Source organism: Ascaphus truei, chromosome 3, assembly GCF_040206685.1.
Source record: "Ascaphus truei isolate aAscTru1 chromosome 3, aAscTru1.hap1, whole genome shotgun sequence".
Lineage (NCBI taxonomy): Eukaryota > Metazoa > Chordata > Amphibia > Anura > Ascaphidae > Ascaphus > Ascaphus truei.
In genome coordinates, this window is record NC_134485.1 from 350743160 (window position 1) to 350767522 (window position 24363).

General features: G+C 46.6%; 1 protein-coding gene across 2 annotated transcripts in view; it reads left to right on the plus strand.

Annotated features, from left to right (window-relative positions):
- LOC142490096 (aquaporin-2-like) overlaps nt 1-24363 on the plus strand; it is a 52590-nt gene that overhangs the window by 14766 nt on the left and 13461 nt on the right. Inside the window, exons 2-3 of one of the 2 annotated variants that reach the window (XM_075591893.1) lie at nt 4738-4902; nt 5054-5134. In XM_075591893.1, coding sequence (XP_075448008.1) covers nt 4738-4902; nt 5054-5134 — 246 coding nt within the window. The remainder of the gene's footprint in view (nt 1-4737; nt 4903-5053; nt 5135-24363) is intronic. The other variant, XM_075591892.1, reaches the window with a different exon arrangement.

A 24363-nucleotide genomic window follows, 5' to 3' on the forward strand; every position in this document is an offset into this window, starting at 1 on the left:
GACACATAAATGTCTTCAATAACGACCTTTACGATGGCCAGCGGTCCGACGCGGCTGCCCATCAGTGGCGATGCCAGCACTTCATTAATCCCTGGGGTAGTACCTCCTTCGGCCGCAGGGGCATTTCAGCGGTCAATGTGGTGCACAGCATGGATTTCGCAGTCCTGGACGCCATATTCCTTTTTACGGGACAAAAGGAAGAGATGTGGCCCATCTTACCACAATGAAAACACTGGTCATTACTCCTAGCGGACTGGTTCCTAAGAGCAGGGACTGTTCTCTCTAAGGTGGAGTCCTCACCGTCAACTTCACAGTCCTCAGGATCCTCCTTTTCTCGACTCTCCTCCACTGTGGATTTCACTCTAGCCTCTCCCTTCTTAACTTCCTTGGAGGTAATTCCGCCTTTCTTAACGGTGCTCAGCTCCCGACCTAACAGCACGGTTTCATGAGCCTGTACTTGGCCCAAAAGTTCATCAAATGACAAGGCCTGGCCCGGCACTAGACAGCCGCTGACTCTTACTGCTACCGGATGTAATGATAGGAGTCCCCTCAGGAATTGCGTGGTTTGAAGTCCATCGCATCAGCCTTCTGCACAACTTTCCTCTTTACCAGAGTCCAGAGATCCAGGTGCAGGCGCCTAAGAAAGTCAGAAACTATTTCTCCCTCTTTCTGGGCAAGTGCGTGGAATTTGGCCATCAAGGAGAACGAGTCCACCGGTGTTCCATAGGCTTTGGTGAGTGCATATAATACTCCGTGTGTGTCCGCATCCGGATGGTCATCTCTGTAGCAATGCACCATATGGGAGGCGGGCGGCCGCAGGCATTCAATAATTCACTGCCTTCTCACTGCATCAGTGCAGGCCCATTCGGTCAGTACTTGCTCAGCATGATCCATCCATTCCTCAAACCCACTTCTCCTAAGGGCGTCAGTTTGTCTCCGGAGAACGCCTTCAATTTCCTGTACTAATGCGAATGGGAAGATTGATGTATGGCCTCTACCAGCACAGGTACACTGAAGTCATTAGGCGTAATATTTCCCCCATAAGGGCTACCTGAATCGAGCCTGGACATATTGCTTCTACTCAGGGAGGGCCGGATAGTGGATGGTGTAAAGGACACTCCTAGACCAGTGGCAGCAGGCCACGTGGGGGTTAGACTGCTCTTTGGAGTACGGAACGGAGTATACGTTATTGCAGATGATGGCCCGGGAATTTCTCTCTGAGGCGTGGACATAGCCAGGGGTGCAGCTACGCCCACATGGACCATTGACCCATGAATCTCGGGGTCTTCAGCTAGGGTTAGTATAGGGGGTACGGCTTCTAGGCATATTTCCTGTTCAGTGGCCAATAGGACTTTACGCCACGTTTGGTCAGCATCATACTTATGGTCCATAACTCGGGCCGTCACCAGGGACGGCAGTTTTCTCACTTGATCCACTATGGTGCCCAAGGACGTAGCGGCAGGGACATGCCCAACGGCAATGGCACAATTTAGAGGTATCTCGTATTGTTGGGCCCACTTGCACACCTCGGTCTGGGAGGGCACAAACATGGCAGAATGGGATAGCACAATTTAGATACTGATTAGGGCACCCCAGGTCTGAGATCTCAGCAGCGCCTCCAAATGTAGCCCTCTTTCCTGCTGATATAGAACGACTACTAATGCTGTATATACCTGCTGGCTCAGCGAGATCTGGGCCTCCGCTAACTGGGAGCCTGGGGTAACAATATGTACTTGGCAGCGCCTCCACTTACCCAGGATCCCCAATAAGTAAGATTCCCCTGGGCAAGAATAATGATAATAAGCAACAACATTGTAACCTTTTACTAGTAAGTGAATGCAAAACCTATCACACATATAACACATATAACACATATAACACAGTGCATGAGTAGCTGGTACTTAGCAATCAGACACCTGTGGCCTTGCCACACTTCAACTGGAGCAATGTCCCCTTCTCCCACCACCGCGTGCACCCCACACCGTGTCCAATATAGTGGACCAGTCCCTTGGTCACTCAACCTAGTGTCCCCAAAGAACCCTCCCCCACGGCGGGAGCAGCGCCTGCAGGTACCGGTGTTGGTGCACTTATTATAATACCTTCCGGCCGCTCAGCAGCCGGTAACTGTACTTCGCAAAGGATCCGCCAATCCAGCATAGTCTCTCACGAGTAGTTGCTTGACTCCAGCAGCTTGATCCCACACCACTGACCGCACAGTGTCCCTGTCTGCTAGTACAGTAAAGGGTATGCTGTCCCTATCTACGGCTGTTCCCTGCAGTACCACAAGCTAGTGGTGACTCAGGGCCTGCACTGGGCCTAAGGGGAATCTCTGGCCTATGCAGTGGGTCACTGACCCCCTGCAACACACACCTCCTCTCCCCTTGCTTCCCTTTCCAGCCTGCCAGCAAAATCCTCCTCTCCTATTCGCTCCCTGGCATCACATGTCCCTGCTTGGAATTGTAGTCCCAGCTCAGAAGCTCTGTTCTATTGGCCAGCCTTCGTGCGCTATTCACTGCGCATGCACGAACTTCCTCAGTGCCTCCTGTCGCGCATGGTACAGCGCATGTGCTAGACACAACATGGCGGGCCCTACGCAATCGGGCCACCGCGGATCCTCAGGAACGCTTCCTGCTCAGCCCCCACCTTCCTAAAGTGCCGGCGGGTCTGCCGCTCGTCCCTGACAGCGCCCGCGATCACCCCCCGCAGCGGAGGCACAGAGAGGGGCCAGGGGAACACCACTACATAACGTTAAAATATTTTTGATCTGTGCAGTGGTCCCCTTTTCTTTTACACACTGAGGTTCCAACTTCCTGACTCCCAAAGAACAAGACTGCCAGAGGTTGATACGTGCCTTTAATTACCTGCCACAATGTACTGTAAGAAGGCATCACAAAGGAGCCAAGACCAAATGTAATGTCACCTTACACTTACAACTGCACTTAGTTGTGTTTCTTTTTTTATTCTCCCATGCTGCCCCTGTATTTTTGAAAATATCTTGAATCCGCTGGGATCGAGGAAGACAGTCCCTAACAGAGGGGTTGAGCAAGGAGTTTCAATCTTATTTGCATCATTTTTCACAGTGCACTTATCACAATATATAATTTATAAAGCCACAATATATATTTTCTATCACTTAAATATATGTCACTTGATAATCAACACCAAACACTTGGGGTGAATAGGAGTGCCCAATTGTTTCACCGTTTTGCATACTATTTAATCTACAGTATGTAGATGTGTATTTTGTGCTCTCACATAAAATGGAAGCATTTTCAGCTGTTTTTAAAAATGACTAACTTTTGCACACAAAATGTGAAAAAGATGAAAAGAAAGAAAATAGTGCACTTCAAAATGTAAGGAGTGCTGAGTGAATAAGACACCACAGCCATCAATTAACTGTATATAATTGAAATAAACAAATATATTCAATTGATACAAAAAATATTTAAAAAATATATCACATATTTTAAGAAATAATAAAATCTAAAAAAAAACTGATTAAAAGAATTTATCTAAGAATCAATAAAACATTGTCAATTTCAATTAAGGTACTAGTACTGTAGGTAATATACTTAAGCATATACAAAATAACAATACAGGCATAAGCCAAAATGTGCAAGATTTGGGTAGCAAAATTGACTCGTCGATAAAATTTGAAATTGCATCTGTGTGTGGCTTTGTAAAACCTTAAAATGTCTCTATCTGCAACATAAGCTTCAAAAATTATATTTTTGGGGTGGACAGAAATGAACTGCGGTAGGCATACATATGTGAATGATATCTACAGAACTACAAAATTATGTTTCTGAGCACAAAAAGAAAAGTAGAAAGTGTGTCAAACTTGGCCTTAACTCTAAAAAATGTAGAATTAAGTTGCTATGTATAACAACCAAAAATGTTTTTGACGTTGCACGGTTGTTAAATTATATAGGTTACCAAAATGTATTTTTTTAAAGTATAACTACTATAAATAGTGTTACCCTTATTTACATTTACTAAGACTAGTTATACCTTAAAAATACATATAATTATGTTTTCATTTAAATTGTATGAATCATGCTTTCAATATTAGGCAAGTCATGAAAAAACATTGAAAACAGCAAATGATGGCACACATTTTATGAAGGTTTGTACTACTTTTTAGCACTAAAATGTTAATGCACGAATAAAAATCAAATATGATTTTAGTCCATAGGCCACAGTGTCTGCAGGAAGGCTTCGTGTGGGATGGAGAGGATTAGCAGAAATAAGCAGACGCTAAATATCCTGGGTGTCAGACATACGTAGGTGAAGATGATTTTGTATGTTAAGGTTTTGGGTGGCAGGAAGTGAATTGTGGGCTCCGTGCTTCATGAACCCAACCCACTTTTTTATGCAGTGAAAAAGAAAGGGCCTGCAATGCATTGCTATGCTCTACAGGTACCTCTTGAAGCAAAGGGGACCAGAATTGATTCTTCGCTCCACCTTCTGAGTTTTTAAAAAGCGCAATTGATCAGAGTCCACTCTCTGTATGCGCTATACAAGACATTTAGATAGATACTGTAGATAGACGGACGGACAGATAGATAGATGATAGAGGTTAATTCAGAATTTGAATAGATAGCATTTGAATTCACATGTCCCTTCTTTTCTGTGTTTTATTTTAAGTGGGAGAGAGTACCCGTGGGCAGTACAGTATTCTAATGTTACATTATTCAATATAATATATGACAGTTTCTCTTCCTTTTCTTCTTTTAGTTATTCAATAACACGACAGCAGGAAAGGCCCTCACTGTTGAGATATTTCTAACACTTCAGCTGGTTTTGTGCATATTTGCATCCACCGATGACCGCAGAACTGAAAATATTGGTTCACCAGCTTTGTCCATTGGTCTTTCTGTCACTGTTGGACATCTGCTTGGCGTAGGTATCCGAACATAATGGCATTTTTTTTTTTTTTTTTAAGAAGGGAATCAGTTTTAATGTTAAATTACATATTTGGGGGATTATTTTTTAAAAGCAATATACTTTTTTGAATGAAAATAAATATGACTAGAGTTTATTATTCTTTTAGATAAACTACACTGGCTGTTCCATGAACCCTGCTAGATCCTTTGCACCGGCTCTTCTAACGGGGAACTTCAGTGTCCAATGGGTAAAATTAGATTTTTTTGAGACTGGTGTAAACCATGTTTTGTGAGATATACTGTATTAATTGAAGGATTCAACACTGTTAATTTGATAACATGAAGAGGGCTTGGTTGTGTGTTTATGCACGTTTGTAAGGTCACCCCAAGGTAACAAACAAGGCAGATAATTGTGCCACCCAGAAAAGAACCTTTAGAGCAGGGCCAACTTCAGTCCTTAAGGGCCACCAAAAGGTCAGGTTTTCAGGTTTATTCCTGCTTCAGCACAGGTGGCTCAATCAGGGACTCAGTCGAAGATTGAGCCACCTGTGCTGAAGCAGGAATATCCTGAAAATTGGACCTTCGGGTGGCCCTTGAGGACTGGAGTTGGTCACCCCTGCCTTAAAGAATAACACACACGAATTGTCTTTTAGCATTACACACTCTTGAGAAGCTATACAGAATTTTCTAGAAATCTGAGGCTTATGACATCTTGTGAAATTAAAAGACAAGCAAATTTATCGGAGATGATAACTATCACCAGTTTATCCATTGATTTGTAAAACAAAGCCTATATGCAAAGTCATTTCCCCTGATAATAACCAGTTATAATCTGAGTTGTTAAACTAATCTCACTCCTGTATTTAAAGACATAGGTCCATATTGACCAAGTAATGCAATGCAATAGGACCAAGCCAATTCAAATATATATATATATATATGTGTGTGTGTGTGTGTGTGTGTCTGTGTACGCTTACATTATGTGTATCAAAAAGATAATCGGAGTGCATGAATTGTATGTGTATCAGTGTATTTGTGCAGTGGTTAAAGAACATCAGGTGTTTGTAATAGTGGTCAAAAAGTATTTAGGTCAGAGGCTCTATTACCCCTTTGCTTTCCCCCTTGGGACGAAAGGGGTTAACATTTGAGCTTCAAAATAATTGCTGTGTCACAAAAATAATAAAACTCCATTATACTGATGACGCCGAGTCCCCTACCTTGCCTACGATGTGGGGATCTGCCCAGCTATCGCCTGAGCTCTGTGCGATCGGGAGTGTGGGGGCGGCCATGTTGTTAGGCGCGCATGCGCAGTCAGAAGTGTGGCGGCCATCCTAGAATGGATCCGCTTGTGCAGCTGCGGGACTACATGTAGGGACCATTCGCCTTATTATTATTGTTGCGCCGTAGCGGACGGCCACGTGGCGATCTGCAACCTGGGACCAGGCTGCAGTATCCCAGAACACTTGGGTGAGACACTCCGGCTGTAGCTCACCCCACAAGGAGGATCGGGACCCTTAGGAGAGAGGGGAATTGTGTTAGAGGCCCTGCTGCGTGGGACCTGCTCCAACACACCGTACCAAGCAGCCAGGTACCCAACTTGCAACAACATTTATAGGGGTTAGTGCTACCTCACATTTGGGTGGGATTTCTGGGACGGACACCATGGGTTGTTGGTGCCATGGCACCCTCAGTACTTGGGGGGGGGGGAACCACTCAGTGTTTGTGGTCACTGCATTATACTGTTGGTACCTGATATTGTAGGTTATCTATGTTTAGTGGTATGTACAGTAAAGATTAGTTATATACATTGTGTTGTGTATTGCTTACTACTGTTGTATTGGTTCTTGTGTGGGGTTATCCCGCCAACGCTGGGATCCCTCATAGGTGGAGGCGCTGCACGCAAGGAGACAGAGCTCATCCCAGGCTCCGAGAAGCAGAGTCTTAGGCCTCATGTGAGCATACAGGTACAGCAGCACACGTAATTACCTGCATAGTTCACTTAGGCATAGGGAAAGGGGGCTAAATTTGGAGGCACTGGTGAGATTTCAGCCCTGGGGTTCCCAAAGTTAGTACAATCCAAATTATGTCGCTGATCATATCATTACCGTCCCGGCAGGAGGTCTATGAATGGGCGTTGAAAAGCTACGTACCACCCCAACAGGTGCTCACCATAGGGCAAGTCCCTGCCGACACCTCCTCTTACGACCTCTGTATAGTACTGGGGCAGTTCCCAGATCTACAGGCCGCACATATCCTAGCCACCGTATAGACCCAGAAAGGTATGGTGCGCAGTGCTCGTTACAGGCAGATATGACTTAACGTAAGAAGGAGGTCCGCACACCTTACGTTTAACTGGAGCGCTAGATAGCGGGTGCCCTGTAATCTATCCAGAAATACCCGTGAAGGTTGAGTCCATTAGTTTCGCCACAGGCATGCAGGAGTTTCTGATGGTTATGTGTTCACCTTCCCCAGGAAGTCCCTGCAGGAGCGAATCCAGTGCCGCGTCCGGTTGCAGCCACCAATCTGGTCAGAGCAGTCACAGTTCCTGCCGCTTGATGGAGTTCAGATGCTCGCAGAAGCCATACAGCAGTTGGCTGGAAACAGAAGCGAGTCATCTCAGACACAGCATTACTGTAAGTTGAAAGCTTTTTCATGGGTATTGCCATGCCAGTCGGAGAAGAGACATTCAAAGCCTGGAAGGACTATACCTTGGAAGTACTGGAGGAATGATCTTGCACTCAAGCTGTTAAGAGGCAGCGGATAATGGAAAACCTAAAATCCCTCCGCCTCTACGATGGTGAGAATGCACCAAGACCAGAATACAGACGTTACGGCATAGAGGTTAGTAGACTTATTGACGCGGATCTACGGCCTAGAAGAAGACGAAAGCAAACTCGGGTCTAAGTTCTACTGTCTTGGACAGAAAGAAGGGGAAGAACTGTCAGAGTTCATTCAACGGATACCGTTAGTTTTGTGGAATCTAAGTTCCCACAATATAACTGCAGCCTCTAAAGTGGATGAATATTGCAGAAAACAGTTTTTAAGGGGATCTATACCCACCCATCATATAGCCATAATGATCCGGCGTTACTTGCTACAAGGAAGTCCTCCTATGCTTGAGGGGCTATTGGGCCTGGTGAAAGGGCATGAGGCCTATACAGGGTTACACACACCCAAAAAACATAAAGACTCCCACAAGGGAGAGAACAATGGCCCAGAAGCATAATGAGACAATGTGCCAAGGATAACTCTCCTTCAGTGGTGCCTGTCTCCGTGTCCAGGGTGCCCCGGAAACCGGTCACTACGCCTAGTGCCGGTGTGACCCGAGGTACCCGCTGCTATACTTGTGACCGAGAAGGTCACTTTGCCAAAGACTGTCCAAAGTCAAGGACCCTCCACCCCAGGGGGTTTTGTCTTCACCGTTCAAACAGCGGAGCAGCCGTCCATATCCTCGGATAGTGCCCCTGCGCCTAACCCCGAAAAGGAGTCCAAATCGAATGCCTACAATCGAGTAGGACCTGTTGCCATAGTGCGAGTACTAGTGGAGGGTATCTACTGTTCCGCATTGCTGGACACTGGGTTCTCAAGTGACCATCATCTACCGGCCATTTTATGATCTGCACCTCAAGCATCTGCCTATTCAATCGACAGAGAAAATGAAGTTCTGGGTCCTCAGTAGCGAAGACTACCCCATTGATGGTGTTGTTCAAGTACCGTTGGATATAGCGCAGCTTAACACCAACAAAACCCACCCCATGGAGGTTGAAGCCTTGGTATGGCAGAGCCCCGGGAACATCCAAATTCCCCCATCATATTGGGGACCAACGCAGATGTGGTGCCAGCCCTGATCAGGGCCTATCTGCAAGACACCGGAGAATTACCCATATCGTCTCTGCGGATTCATCCAATATTCAAGGAGGAGTGTTAAAGAATCTCTGCCCAAGAAAAATGTGGACAATTCTTCAACCTTGAGGGGGTTGACAGAGATTCCACCAGGGGGAGTAAGACACATGGCCGCCGTACCCAACAACCCAGGCCGCGATGAAGCCAACTGGTGCTTTTCACTAGAGACCACGCCCGAATTGGACGCCAAGAGAGGGTTCAAGGTGGTGCCAGAAATGAAGGAGTGGAAGTCTTCACTTCCTCGTTAGTTCAAGGTGACCATACAGAACATCTCACCCCACCCTATACGGTTTGACGTCGGTGAAGCGCTGGGTCGAATATACGCGGTTACTCAAATAGAATCCCTAACTCATGTGAACGCGGCTACCGTGCAGGAAGCCCCTCCTGGATTGCAGTTTGACTTCGGAGATTCGTCCTTGCCTTTGGAGTGGAAGAAACGGCTAAGCAACAAGCTGGCAGAGCGCAAGGAAGTGTTCTTCACCAGGAAAATGGAGGTGGGCTACAGCAAGAATGCTCAATACACGATCCGACTGAACGATGCCACTCCATTCCGGGAGCGTTCCAGATTCATAGCTCCCAGGGATGTGGAGGATGTGGGGGACATCCTGAAAGAGATGGAGACAGCAGGCATCATAACGGAAACCCATAGCCCCTATGCCTACCCTATTGCGGTAGTGCTGAAGAACGGATCCGTGCACCTATGTGTGGACTACCACAGTCTGAATCACCGCACGTTTCCAGATCAATATATGTTGTGTGAGGATTGGACCTTGGTCCCACCCCAGTGATGGGAGGGGTGACGCACCCCACGGTGAGGTTCTGCACAAGAGTCGTGCTGTCAGTCGGGGGGACACCTGTGACATCGCGGATGATCCTTCTTGTGCAAACACCACATTCCCACTACCAGGACCAGACCTAGGCTCCGCCCCAGCACCGTGTTTCGTGACGCAACGGAGGGCACTCCTGCTCACACCACGCCAACGCCACATCCCAAGGAGCATGTGAGGGGTTAACAACATCAATTATTCTGCACCTGCTCTTCTTCCCGCCCCTGCCTATCAGTGGACTGAATACATCTGAGGGGGCGATTCTCATTCATTACCCTGCAGCCTTGTAATAACCTACTATTGGCTACCTGCCCTATTTATGCTCACAAAATCCTTCCCCAATTTGGCTGAGCATAAACTTCTCTTTATTTTTCAAAGTGCTTGCCTCAAGCATCCTGCTACCCTGCTGTTGCTCTTGCATTCTGTCTTGATTTCTCTACCTTTGACCTCAGCTTGTACCCGGACCGCTGCCTTCTCTAACCCCTGACCTCGGCTTGCACTTGGACTCCCACCTTCTCTACTGTTGGACCCTGGCTACGCACTATGACCATCTGACTTCTCCAATCCAAGACCACGGCGAGAACCATGACCACCTGGATTCTCCAATCACAGACCATGGCGAGCATCACAACCATTCTAACCTCTCCTACCCTGACCTCTCGTACATGACTACGACTCTGCAATCAGGATGCGGCCACACGGTTGTAGGTCGTGTATTCTGACAACCCCACCTCTGCCGTTCTGTTTGTGGTGAGCACTTGTTACACCTTGCCGTGGATTGAAGAGATCCTCAGTGCCTTATCCGGCAGTCAGTGGTTCAGCGTGCTGGACCTGAGGTCAGGGTACTACCAGGTACCCATGAGCCCCGAAGACCGGGAGAAGACAGCGTTTGTCTGCCCCCTCGAGTTTTACCAGTTAACCCGGATGCCCCAAGGCATCTGTAGTGCACCTGCAACTTTCCAGAGACGCATGGAAAGGACCATCTGTGACATGATTCCCAACGAATGTCTGGTCTATCTGGACATTATCATCGTGTTCGGGTGGACATTAGAAGAGCTCGAAGAACGCCTTCTGAAGGTCCTAGATAGACTGGGAAAAGAAGGCCTGAAGTTGTCCTTAGACAAATGTTGCTTCTGTCGCACTTCAGTCACCTATGTGGGCCACATCGTGTCCACAGAAGGGGTGGCTACTGACCCCCTAAGGTCAAAGCAGTAGTGAACTGGCCCAGACCAAAGAACGTGATGGAGCTATGATCCTTCCTGGGGTTTGACGGCTATTACCGAAGATTCGTACAGGGATACTCCAGCAATGCCAAAGTCCTCAATAATCTGTTGAAAATCTACCCTTCATTGAGCTTAAGAAATCTTAAGAAAAGACTCACCGAAACTCCTGTCTTGGCCTATGCAGATCTAGAACAACCGTACATCCTGCACGTGGACGCCAGCTTCAACAGGCTGGGAGCAGCAATACACCAGAAATACCCTACGGGCACCATTGCCAGAGGTGTCTGCGGTGCATACAGCAGAAGACACGCCTACATGTGCAGCCCCAATGAGCCATCTAAAGAGCTCTGGTCCCATGGACCCAGTCTGCATGGATTTCCTTTGCTTCGAGGCAGACTCGAAGGGTATCAGGAACGTTTTCGTAGTAACAGACAATTACACCCGATACGCTCAAGCGTTCCTCACCAAGGACCAGAAAGCTCTAACAGTAGCCAAAGTACTGTGGGAGAAGTACTTTATCCATTACGGGTTAACTAATCAGATGCACTCTGGTCTAGGGAGAGACTTCGAGACCAAGTTGATCAAAGAGCTCCTGAAGCTTCTTAACAATGAGAAGTCTCGCACAATTCCCTACCATCCTGAAGGAGATGCCCTTCCGCAGCACATCATCTGGACCCTACTGGATATGTTAGGAACATTACGGACTCTGAGAAAGCCGGTTGGAGCAAGCATGTAGAGCATCTAGTACATGCCTTCAATTGCACCAGGCATGAATCCACAAGGTATACACCCTATTTTATGATATTCGGTAGAGAGGCGCGAATATCTGTGGATATTCGTCTAAGAGTATCCACCGATGGTGTACCGAACATGACTCACTACAAATATGTGCAAAAACTCCAGAACAACCTCCGTAGAGCATATCAGTTAGCTGAAAAAGCCACCGCCAATCTGAACGAAAATAACAAATGGAGGTATGTCCACAAGGTACGGTACATGGAACTTCAGCTTGGAGACAAAGTTCTCCTGTGGAATTTAGGTATACCAGGGAAGCACAAGTTAGCTGACCACTGGAGAGAAGCTCACTTCGAGGTGGAGTCACAGATGCCTGGACTCCCTGTATATCGTATCAAAGACTCTGAGGGCAGGGTAAAGGTTTGGCATCGGAATCACTTGTTACTTCTTTCTCAAGTGGGGGAAAGTGATCCTGATCCGTTGCCCATAACACCTTCAAGTGAACAAGAAGACCCCAGTGGGACCTCTGCTCCACTAATAGACGAGAGTTCAGATCCGATGGAAGGTACTTCTTCAAATAACAATGGAGACTGGTGGGCACCACCAGAGGAAGTAGTGGATAATAGGCCTGTCATCCATGTACCCTCTCCAGCGGCTTCCAAAAGCCGACCTCTTGACCCCAGAAGTCCGAGTTTCATTCCTACTAGAGACTATGGGGTCTATGCAGTAAGCGCCGAAAAAGTGCACTCGCCAAGTGTTCCCTATCGGCATGATTTTGGCGATTTGCCCTCGCAGTATTCAGGAAGGGCTGAATCCCTGGCGAATCCCTGGCGAATCACTGCGAAAGCAAAACGCAGATGAGCCGGTGATAAAAAAACCTGGCTCCTGATAACCTAGCGATACGCCGTTTCTGCCGATATGTGTTTGCAGCAGAGAGAGATCCGCCACTGTCTCTGCGCAAACATAGACAAAATAAAAATATATCAAAACAATTTTTACTCATAGTGTAGATGTACAGGGGGTCTCCGGAGCTGAACTGCATTTGTTTCAGGTCCAGGGACCCCCTGCTTCCCGAGATACCGGCCCCTTATGGGGTTCCGGTATCCCTCTGCATTTAAATGTCCCGATCACGTGACCACGGAATATAAACAAAGCAGAGGGAAACCGGCACCCCTTAAAGAGGCCTGTATCTCGGGAAGCAGGGGGTCCCCGGACCTAAAACCAAAGCGGTTCAGCTCCGGAGACCCTCTGCACATCTACACTATGAGTAAAACACACATATAAATAAACAATGATTCCTTACCTTAGCGGCTATCTGCTATGGTAATTAAGCAGCATTAATGTATTTTTAATAATAGTGTGCGGGAGCAGGGGGTCCCCTGAGCTGAACCACATTGATTTGTGGCTCAGGGACCCCCTGCTTCCCGGGTTACAGGCCCCGTTAAGGAGCATCGGGTGCCAGTGTATCGCCGCCATCTTTATAGAGCCCATGTTGCGTCTTGGTCGCTATAAAGATGGCGGTGACACTGGCACCGATGCCCCATACCGGGGCCTGTAACTCGGGAAGCAGGGGGTCTCTGAGCCACAAATCAATGCGGTTCAGGTCAGGGGACCCCCTGCTCCCGCACAATATTATTAAAATACATTAATGCTGCTTCATTACAATAGCGGATAGCCGCCATGGCAATGAAGGGGTTAAGGCATAATAGCATGTTTATTGGGGACAATTGCCCCCAATAAACATTGCAATAAACAACATACACCCCCTGTGCCCCCAACAACCCCTATACCCCCATTACATATATCACATTTTTGGGATGCACAGCAATGATACTAGAGGCCGGTGGTGGCCCTCGGGTGTTCCCCACAGGCCTGCATTACCAATTATGTGCCCCCCCCCAAAAAATACAACACATAAATACTTTACAATAAATACACCCCCCCCCTAAAACATACAATACAGTAATGGGCAAAATTACTATTATCCACAAATGGATAATAGTGAATGTGCCCATTTTAAATACATAAAGAACAAGAAATACATTAAATACATATTGCACTCACCCTTGTCCGGCTGCCACGATGAAGGCCATCCTCATCTTCAACACCGTTCATGCCCCCTCCGATGCTGCAAAACATAAACAAGAATAAAAACAGCCAATGTAATGTCCCCTAACCCCTTAATCACCATAGCGGTTATTAACCGCTACAGTCATTAATGGTTAACCCACCCTCACCCACCACTTGGGAGGCCTACATACCTTCCCACACTACCCCCCACCCCATGAGGCCTAACCACCCTCACCCAATACCCAGCCGAGAGGCCTACCCACATACCCTTGGGACCCCTCACTCCTCCCCCAGTACCCACAATAAAAACAATACACTGCCCCACAATAAACATCATTATATTTATTAAATACATAACCCACCCCCTGTGCCCCCCCATAAATACATGATTTAATATTTTACATACAGGGTTAATACCCCAGGCCCAGGTGAGACCCCGGTGGACCTGACGGGTCACCTCACAGACCTACAGGTGCCCAGCATCATGTTTCACACAGGGTCTGGAGGCCTGTTGGTGGTTCCCGCCAGGCACCATGGTCCACCAGGTGGTCTCCGCTGGTAACCGTGGGCCACAATGGGGTCTCCATGGTAGGCTTGCGGATGTCTGAGGGGCCCTGGGTCAGACCCACAGGTGTCTGAGGGGCCTCGGGTGGTTCCCACGGGAGTCTGGGGACCCACGGGTGGTCCCTAAGGGTCCGCGGTGCCCCCACAGATGTGGGGCCACCGGTTCTTCCCCACAGGTGTCCCCCGTGGACCCGGCAGCCTGGTACCCGTGAGAAGCCTGAGGATACCGCAGATTGTCTCCAGAGGTCTCTCGCAGACCAAAAGGAACCAACCCTGTATGTAAAAAAAATAAACCTGACCTATACATTAAATACATCAATCCCCCCCCCACCTTCAACACATACAGTACAATAATGTGCAAAATAACTATTATCCAGATAGGGATAATAGATTATTTGCCCATTATTAAACACATTAACTAGCATAATAAAATAACTAAAGTTCTACTCACCTCATCAATGAGAAGCCCCCTCGCCAGCATAATCCGTGTTTTCCGTTGCCAACAAAATACATAGCCAATACATTGAAATTACATTCAGATATCAATTAACCCCTTAATCACCTTATCGGATAATAACCGCAAAGGTAATTAAGGGGTTAAGCCACCCTGGCCCGATACCTACCCTTCACCCATTCATTTGTACAGTGGCTTCATCATGCAACTATATATATACACATATATATAAATATATAAATACACATATGATGAACCAATATACAAATAAATGTTGAAGGGTTATCAAAAACATGCTCTACTACAAATACCACTTCTCCATACAGACACAGAACAATAAAATCATATTTCCTAAAAAAATCCAATCTCATCTTCCAATCAAAATCCTCAAATGCCAATCAAAACATTGCATTTACATTGTATACATGATGCATACAATCTATGCACCATGTACACTCTATAAATCAATGTTAACAATAAAATATTCCAAAAAAATACCAATACATCCAAACAAGTATACTATTTAAACCAATCAAGTCAGCATAAATCAATTAGCATTCATTAATCAAATCACTAAACATTTTAAATACCATCTATAACAATTAAACAATTAACTATTTCAATCGTTAAACAGAACAAGTTACCATCAGCCAAAATATAAGTACCAAAAAGAATACAATATACAAAAGCAAGCCTCACCATGACCTAAAGTACACCATACAAGACCAAAAATTACATCTATCTGGCAATAAGGGAGTAGCTGAGAGTATCCGCTAAGGTAATGAAGTGGCCTTTAAATGCATTTTTCCTGCCTCGGAAGCAATGGTATCAGCTCCGGAGACCCCCGGCATCAATCACAGGCAGGAAAAAGGCCTGATTTTTTTCTAAGTGTCGACCTTGCCGATGCTTCTCCTCCACCAACTTGCCAACTTTAGCTGGCGGGACGAATTGGAGTTAAATTCTCAATTCTAGAGTGCCGATCAGCAGCGAAAAGCTTATCTTGGCTACTTGAATTCCGCCGATTTCAAAAAGTGCCGAAAAGTGTCTTATTGGCACCCGGCTGCCGATAAGTTTTTATCGGGAACTAAAATTGCCGATTTTTGCCACTTTTCGGCGCTTACTGAATCAGAAAAGGCTTTTTTTGCGGAAAAATGGCGAAAAAAGCCTTATCGGCGCTTACTGCATGAGGCCCTATGTAGCTCAAGAGTCACACCCTAAGAGAGGGCCAGGGCCTCAAGCCGATGGTAGCATCTCCACCCAAGAAGACGTCAGAGAAGAGACTCGTTGGAGTCAAAGAGTGAGACTCCCTCCAATGAGAGTGGCGGATGATTCGTTAAGGGCACCTCACTATGAGTCTCAGCAGCTGTCACAGAGCTGGTTTGCCTCTATAATGACCATGCGCATTGAAATATTCAATATGGTTTCGATGACATTGTAGAAAGATAAGTTATGTGTATTGTGACAGAGTCACTGACTCAGTAAGCTGGAATGGAGGATGTGTGTACTTTCCAGCACTAACCAGTTAACCTACAGTTGGAGAACTGCATACACCTGCAGCCAAATTAAGCAGGATGCCTGAGAGACTGCAGGTTTAAAAAGCAGGAAGTGGCTCTCACAAGGTGAGCTTGTTTTTCCCCAGGAGGGTGGAGAGACTTCTCCCGGCTAGGAAGCCCTAGCTTTTGCTCGGGTCCCCCAGTCCTGCGAGGAGCTTTGCTGCTAGGACCAGCTAGGACCCCAACCCAGGATAAAGATAAGGATTGCTGCGAGCTGGACACAGCCTACTCCCCGGAACCGGCGTTCCTGTTTGCTATTGGAGCTACAATACAGATAAGATTTTATTATTCTACTTTGTGGAGCACATGTTTTGGGCATAACCAGATTAGCTGGCTGCCCTGTTAGTAAGGGCTCAAGAAGTTGAGTTAGTTTCCCTAATGGGAATAGGTTTTATTTTCTATAATTTGGTTTCTTAAAGGGACGGTGCACCCGTACTTTATTTGGTTGTGGCTAATAAACCACTACAGTTTAAAGTTTCCCATCATGTCTAGCATCTTACTGACCCCTCCGCGAGGCCGTCCAGCCACAGGTGGTGTCAGAAGTGGGATATTACGCCTCTGGGGGTCAGTAGATGAAGATGTGTTGAGACACTGAACTCAAGCAGAAAACCAAAAAATGATTTTGCTGAAGCATGGAATTTACAGATAGCAAGTGCAGAGTGTAAAGTTTGCCCCGTCGGGTATGAAAGGATTGCTGTGTAAAGCTAATGCCTTTTGCTGAAGCGAGAGAATGTGCAGCTAGCAAGTGCTGTGTGTAAAGTTTGCCCTGTCTGGTATAAAAGAAAGTGAAAATGAATTTTTGCAGAGAAGTTGCCCTAAGCAGAACCCAGAAGGTTCAAATATTTTAAAGCACATACAACTTACGTGTGTTGTGCAAAATCTGCCCCGTCAGGCGTGAAAAAAACAAAACCAAAAAAAAAAATGGCCACCGTCATGTGTCAGTTTTGCAATGTACGTAATCATACAAAACAGTGTCCCTTCAGGCCGTATGATGATGATGATGATGCATATGTGGCCCAGAGAAGAGAGACATACCCACAGAAGAAAGCTGCAAAAGTTACCAGTGTCCAGAGCGCAGGACCCCATAACCTTGGAGTCGGTGACCAGGAGTTCAGAGCCATGCCGGCTAGAAGGAAACAAGGCGACTTTCTAAATGATTCAGTATGCTGGGCCTGTCACGAAGCAGGACACACGGGAGAGGTGTGTCCCCAAATTCTCAAATATAAACAGGAGCAACATGATGAATATTGTCTCCCACAGCTGCAAAAGCAAGCAACGCATTGTGAGTACAAGCAAAATGTGGAAGCTGATACCAGTGTGTGTGTGCCCAGTACCACTGATGTCTCTGGAGCTAATAAAGCAAAGAGAAAGAAGAAGAAAAAGAAAAATATTTCTCAAATCACAGAGGAAGTGACCGATATCTGGATATCAGGACAACAGGCGTCAGCAAGGCACCGATATGTGCTGCAGACCGGAGTGATGGGCAGAATTGTCACAGGAACAGTGGCAAAGGAAAAGGAGGAGCAAAGGAAAGCTGAATCCTTGATCCAGGAAAAAGAGATCTTAATTTCTGCGCTCCAAACTGCCCACCGTGATTATGATGTTGAATAGGGAGCGAGAAGCGAACGCCGAGGTACAGAGGTGTATACTCCCAGCTATACAAGAGTATGAGGCTTTAAAGAAAACAGAGTGTCTCTTACGGGGTGAGTTGGAGGAGCTGACGACAAGTCTGGAAAAGGCCAACACCGCAATTGCTACCAAGGATGAAAAGCAGAACAAGTCTGATGGACTAATTGCTAATATGAAACAGAAATATGGGAAGGCTCTACAAGAGGTGCACCATCTCAGCACAGAGGTGGAACACTCAAGCCAGGAGAGCCACTGTCTAAATACAGAGCTGGGTACTTTGAAGGAAGCCAATGAGACGGTCCTAAGGGATATAGAGACTGTGAAAATGGAGAATATAAACCTGAAGGAAGAGGTTTTAAACCTGACTGGTCAGGTCAGTGAAGGGACTGAGAAGCTCCACCATGCCCAGAAAGTGAAGACGCAATTGGCGCACGAAAAAGTAGAAGTACAGACTGCACAGAAGAATGCAGAGAGAATGCTGGAAAAAGAATACCTCACCCTGGAGCAGCTGAAGGTCACGTTGAGCGCCACAAGAGCATCGCTGGAGGCGGAGCTTAGAAGCCAGGTGACTCTGTATGAGAAGGAACACAAGAAGGTCCAGAGACTGAAGCAAGAGCTGGAGAATCAGAGAGACAGCGCCATTCCAATGAGTCAGTATACCAAGGAGAAAGACACCTGGAAAACAGAAGCAGCAGCGAACCTAGCGACAAAAACTGCAGAGCTCCAAAAGATGGAGGCGCTGATGCGATCCCAGAGCAAGCACCGGAAAGAGTTGCAGATGCAGATGGCTGAACGCGAGATACAGCGCGCCAAGAGGGAGGAGGTGTCCGTCCGTCAGGTGGCTTGCCTGACATTGCACCATGAAACAGAGATGGCCGATATCCACAAGCAGCTGGTCCAGATGGCCAATGAGGGGGCTCGGCTACAGCGGGAGCTGGACAAGGTCCAGGAGGAGCACCAGAAGCTGCAGGTCCAGAATAAAGAAACAGAGAAAGATTTAAGCCTTGCTCTGAGTCTGCTAGGAGATGTAGAATCGAGACTCAACTCTAAAGAAGCTGAACTAGCAGCTGCACTGTGTGAAAGAAGAAAGGCAGAAGTACAGCTTCAAGACCCGAGGAAGGACCTGGAGTCTGAGCGTGCTGGCCACAAGATGGCAGAGAAACAAAAGTGTGACCTAGGCAAGGAGCTCGAGGCTCTGAAGACTGAGCGGGACGCTTCGTTGGACTCTACTGCTGCCCAGCAGGAGGTTTCTCAGTTGAAGCTGGAGGAAACGCTTACAACCCCAAGACAGACGTTTGGGTCACTGAAGCAGTCCATGGAAAAGGTGGCGGTAGAGATAAAACAAGGGAGGCACTCCAGGAAGCATGACCGCGATACTGTTGCAGAACTACAGTCTACTTTCCACAAGGCACGGAATGCAAAGGCCAAATTGCGATGCACTAACACAGTAAGAATCCAATCAAACTACAGTGCCCAGGGGACACAAAGTGGATTCCTTGCCATGAGGGCAGCCACTGTGAATAGACAGCCATGAATGAGACGGAAGTGTGCCCGTGATCGTGAGGAGAAAGACCGCACAGATGGTCCAGCAAATCTCCCAACAGAGTAAGTTAAAGAGTCAAGACAGAAAGGCCCAAGCCTATGAGTCTGCTGACGGTAAAAGAGATGTGCCATGCGGTGTACTTCGGGTTAATAGGAATCCCGACCAAGTTGAAGTACTGAAGATAAATGGGTGTGGAACCCAACACTGAAGGTACACTGAGGGAGAAAGGTTCAAAAGAGAAGGCCAAACAGTCACTGGCGAGTGTATGCAATGAGCTGACCGAGGTCAATGCTCTTCTACAGGATTAGGGAGACTCTGAGCACAAGAGGACAAGGACAACAATGCATCTTCAGGATTTGCAGATCAAGGTCACAGTGTGGCGTAGAGTCCTGGCAGAGAGAGCTAATAGACAGCAAGATGCTCAGGAACCTTTGCAAGAAGAGACACAACAAAAGCGGAGCGTCAACCTTAAACTGAAACTGGCACAAGACAAGGAGATAGTGACGTACCAGTCTTCAGGCCCAGATGGCCTGGTAATTACCCCAAAAAGAAAATGCCTAAATTGGAAGGCATAAAAAAAAAGGGGAGGGAAGGGCCGACGTCGGACATTTTCAACAAAGATGCTGGTGCACGGGAATGGTGCACGGGCCGCTCACAGGACAATGTTTCGCTGGGGGGAGGGATATGTGACAGAGTCACTGACTCAGTAAGCTGGAATGGAGGATGTGTGTACTTTCCAGCACTAAACCAGTTAACCTACAGTTGAAAAACTGCATACACCTGCAGCCTAATTAAGCAGGATGCCTGAGAGACTCCAGGTTTAAAAAGCAGGAAGTGGCTCTCACAAGGTGAGCTTGTTTTTCACCAGTAGGGTTGAGAGACTTCTCCCGGCTAGGAAGCCCTAGCTGTTGCTCTGGTCCCCCAGTCCTGCGAGGAGCTTTGCTGCTGGGACAGCTGGGACCCCAACCCAGGATAAAGATAAGGATTGCTGCGAGCTGGACACAGACTGCTCCCCGGAACTGGCATTCCTTTTTGCTATTGGAGCTACAATACAGATAAGACTTTATTGTTCTACTTTGTGGAGCACATGTTTTGGGCATAACCAGATTAGCTGGCTGCCCTGTTAGTAACGGCTCAAGAAGTTGAGTTAGTTTCCCTAATGGGAATAGGTTTTATTTTCTATAATTTGGTTTCTTAAAGGGACGGTGCACCCGTACTTTATTTGGTTGTGGCTAATAAACCACTACAGTTTAAAGTTTCCCATCGTGTCTAGCGTCTTACTGACCCCTCCGTGTGGCCGTCCTGCCACAGTATATATGCATTTTCCATCATATAAGAGTCTGTATATGTGTCTCAGGTGGGGACTTTGAGGTCTCCCCCAGGGGGTGGATGTAGCTGAGTCTCTTACCCTGCTTCTGGTGCAGGGATCTGCCCGGCTATCGCCGGAGCTCCACATGATTGGGAGTGTGGGGGTGGCCATGTTGTTAGGCGCGCATGTGCAGTGTCAGGAGTGCGACGGCCATCTTAAAATGGCTCTGCATGTGCAGCAGCGGGACTACATGTCCCAAAATCCGCAGGTGGGAGGGAAATACCAATGGGAGTCTGGCAGGAGGAGGAACAGGATATCCTCCGCGGGCGGAGAGCCAGAGAAGTCAGTCTAGCAGGAGCCGGCAGAGAGGATGGATGCATCCAGGGTGGCAGCAGCCCCTGGACTAGGCCAGAACTCCACCCATAGGCCCCAGTTAGGCACTGAAACACTCGAAGAGCAGTATTACAGGGAAGGCCACAGATAGGGTCCATTCCCCTTATTAGTATTGTTGCGCTGGTGGTGAACAGCCACACGGCGAACTGTGACCTGGAACCAGGCCGCAGTATACCAGAACACTTGGGTAAGACACTCCGGCTGGAGCTCACCCCACAAGGAGGATCAGGACCTTTAGGAGGGAGGGAAATTGTGTCGAAGGCCCCGCTGCGTGAGACCTGCTCCAACACACCACGCCAAGCAGCACATTGGTACTGGAGTACCCAGGTAGTTAACCAACGTGCACCAACATTTACAAGGGTTAGCACTACCTCACATTTGGGTGGGATCACTGGGATGGCCACATGGGTTATTGGTGCCACGGCACCCTCAGTACTTTGGGGGGATCCACTCAGTGTTTGGGGTCACTACATTATACTGTTGGTACCTGATATTTGAATGTGTTTAGTGGTAAGTACAGTAAAGATTAGTTATATACATTGTGTCGTGTATTGCTTACTACTGTTGTACTGGTTCCTGTGAAGGGTTATCCCGCCAACGCTGGGATCCCTCATAGGTGGAGGCGCTGCACGCAAGGAGACAGAGCTCCCCCCAGGCTCCGAGAAGCAGAGCCTTAGGCCTCATGTGAGCATATAGGTACAGCAGCACGCGTGTTTGCCCACGTAGTTCCCTTAGGCATAGGGAAAGGGGGCTACACTAAATAGAAATGTCTTATTAATGCAATAGGTTCAGTAAAAAATTGACATGAATTACAGTATTTCCAAGCCATTAAATATCATTGGTAGGACTGCCCTCCTTCAATACTGTTACCGCCACATCTCTATTCCATCCCACTTCCCAATACATGAGGATGTTGAAGTAGTGTTTCCTGTCCTTCTCAGAGTACAGTAGGAAGAATGTTTCCCTATATGCTTTACAGGACAACTACAAATGTTTTGTAACATCTCCGTAATAATGTTCAATAGCTATTGCATATATTATGATTAACAGAGTCAAATTAGAAGCATGTCAAAAGATTGTATTTCATATATGCAGGTATTATTTCAAAATATGCTTTTATTAAAAGGGTAGACAGTACACCTAAAGAAAATCTGTGGGGTTTGTAAATCCTGGTACATCATCATTTCAGAAGAACACATGACGGTCCTCTAAAAGGTAATTTAATTAGCAATAAACCCACAACTATTACAAGACAATATATAATAGCACTTAAAAAAAAAAAAAAACCTTAATGATTTGATAAATCCCGCTCTACTACTGTATGTGCATATGTAATATGCAAAAGTCTGAGAAACAGAGGAGGAGGTGAGGGGGGGGGGGGGGGCGGCGGGGGGGATATGGGTGTATGGGTGCAAGCACGGAATAAATTAGGATTAAAAAAAACTAGACAGAAGAAAAGTAGTTAATCTACTCTATAGAGCACTCTATATATAGATCAAAGGGAATAATTGATCAATTTAAGATATAGCTTTGAATATGTTCTTTTAAAATTAACAGAGAAATATATCAAGAAATAACCTAATTAATGTGTAAAAGCACTTACATTTGAACAGGGAAGTAAAGAATTTAGTAAAGTATTTTGTAAAAAAAAACTCTATTACCTTTGCATCATATAATCTTAATTATAAACTGAATTCAGTAGATGACGAGGTTATGGCAGGGGTCTTTATTCTGAGAATTATCTTTTAACCAGATGATTAGGATCAATGTAGTAATTAGCTGTATTTTTGTAAAAAGTTCCACTTTTAAAAGCTTTTTCTATATTCACTCAGGGAGGGGGTGGGGGAGTTTTAATGTACAGTAGGAGTGTATTATACACTTTAGCAACAGGATAGTACACTAAGGGGCCTATTCTATTAGCTTCAATAACTTTGCTGCTTTCCCGAACAATGTGGCATGTTCCCACCGAAAGGTTCGTTATTTGTGTTATCACGGTATTCAGAAAGAATCTGAAACCATTTCCACAAGTTACAAACCATGAGGTAGGAAAATGCCAATACTGTACGGGGCAGCAGCGATGGTATCTCAGCCTCTCTCAAAGTTCTCCCCCGTACGATCTAACCGCAGTCTGTAAGAGCTGCATAGAGAGAGATTCACAGAGAGAGCTGCATCTCACTGCACAGCTCTTGCAGGTGATTGAAGTGTTTTTATTTACATTTTAATAACAGTGTACTGTAATAGGGGGTCTCTGGATTAGAATGCATTAATTTCAGGTCCCCATGCTTCCTGAGATACAGGCCCCGGTATTGGGTGCCAGTATCCCCATTGCGTTTAAATGTCCCGGTCACGTGACGCAGGAGATTGAAACATTGCAGGGGGATACCGGCACCCCATACCGGGGACTGTAACTCTGTAAGCAAGGGGTCCCGGGGCTGTATCAAGGCCATTAAGCTCTGGAGACCCTCTGCTCCCATCAATAGTATTAAAATGTAAATAAAACAGCTTAATTGCCTTAACAGCTAGCCGCTAAGGAAATTAAGGGGTTACACCTGAGTACCCGGTTTGTTGTGGGAAGAGGGGGTGGATGAAGGGGGTAGTTGACCCAGGGTGGGTGGTTAGGCCTGCCTGGAAGCTTGCGGGAGGAGTTAACCCCTTCACTACCATAGCTGTGGTAACCGCTATGGTAATGAAGGGCTTAACCACTCCCACTACCCACCCAAGAGGCCTGACAACCCACCCTTGGGGCAACTACCCCCTTCACCCAATCACTCTACCCCCAAGAAACATTAAAAACTAACAACCCTACTACTCACCTCCTCTACCCCAACAACCCCCCTCAACACATACAATACAATAATGGGCAAAATTACTATTATTCAGACCTGGATAATAGCCGATTTGCCCATCAAAAATAAAACATTATCCAGTCAGCATAAAGTAAATAAAAATTCTACTTACCCTTGCCAGGATGAAGGCCGTCCTCATCACCATCCTCCGCCTCCATGTCCTCCATGAGCAGCAACAGTACAATAAAAAAACAAACTAATGGCTACTAACCCCTTAATCACCTTAGCGGTTAGTAACCGCTATAGTAATTAAGGGGTAACCCCCCCCTCCCCACTACCCACCTGGGATGCCTAACCACCCTCCCAGAGGCAAATACCCCCACCCTCTACCGATTAATTGGCACAGTGGTAAGCTATGTCCATATAATATGGGCATGATTTGCCACAATGGCAGTCAATGAACAACATTAAAAAAAAAACAAGCACCA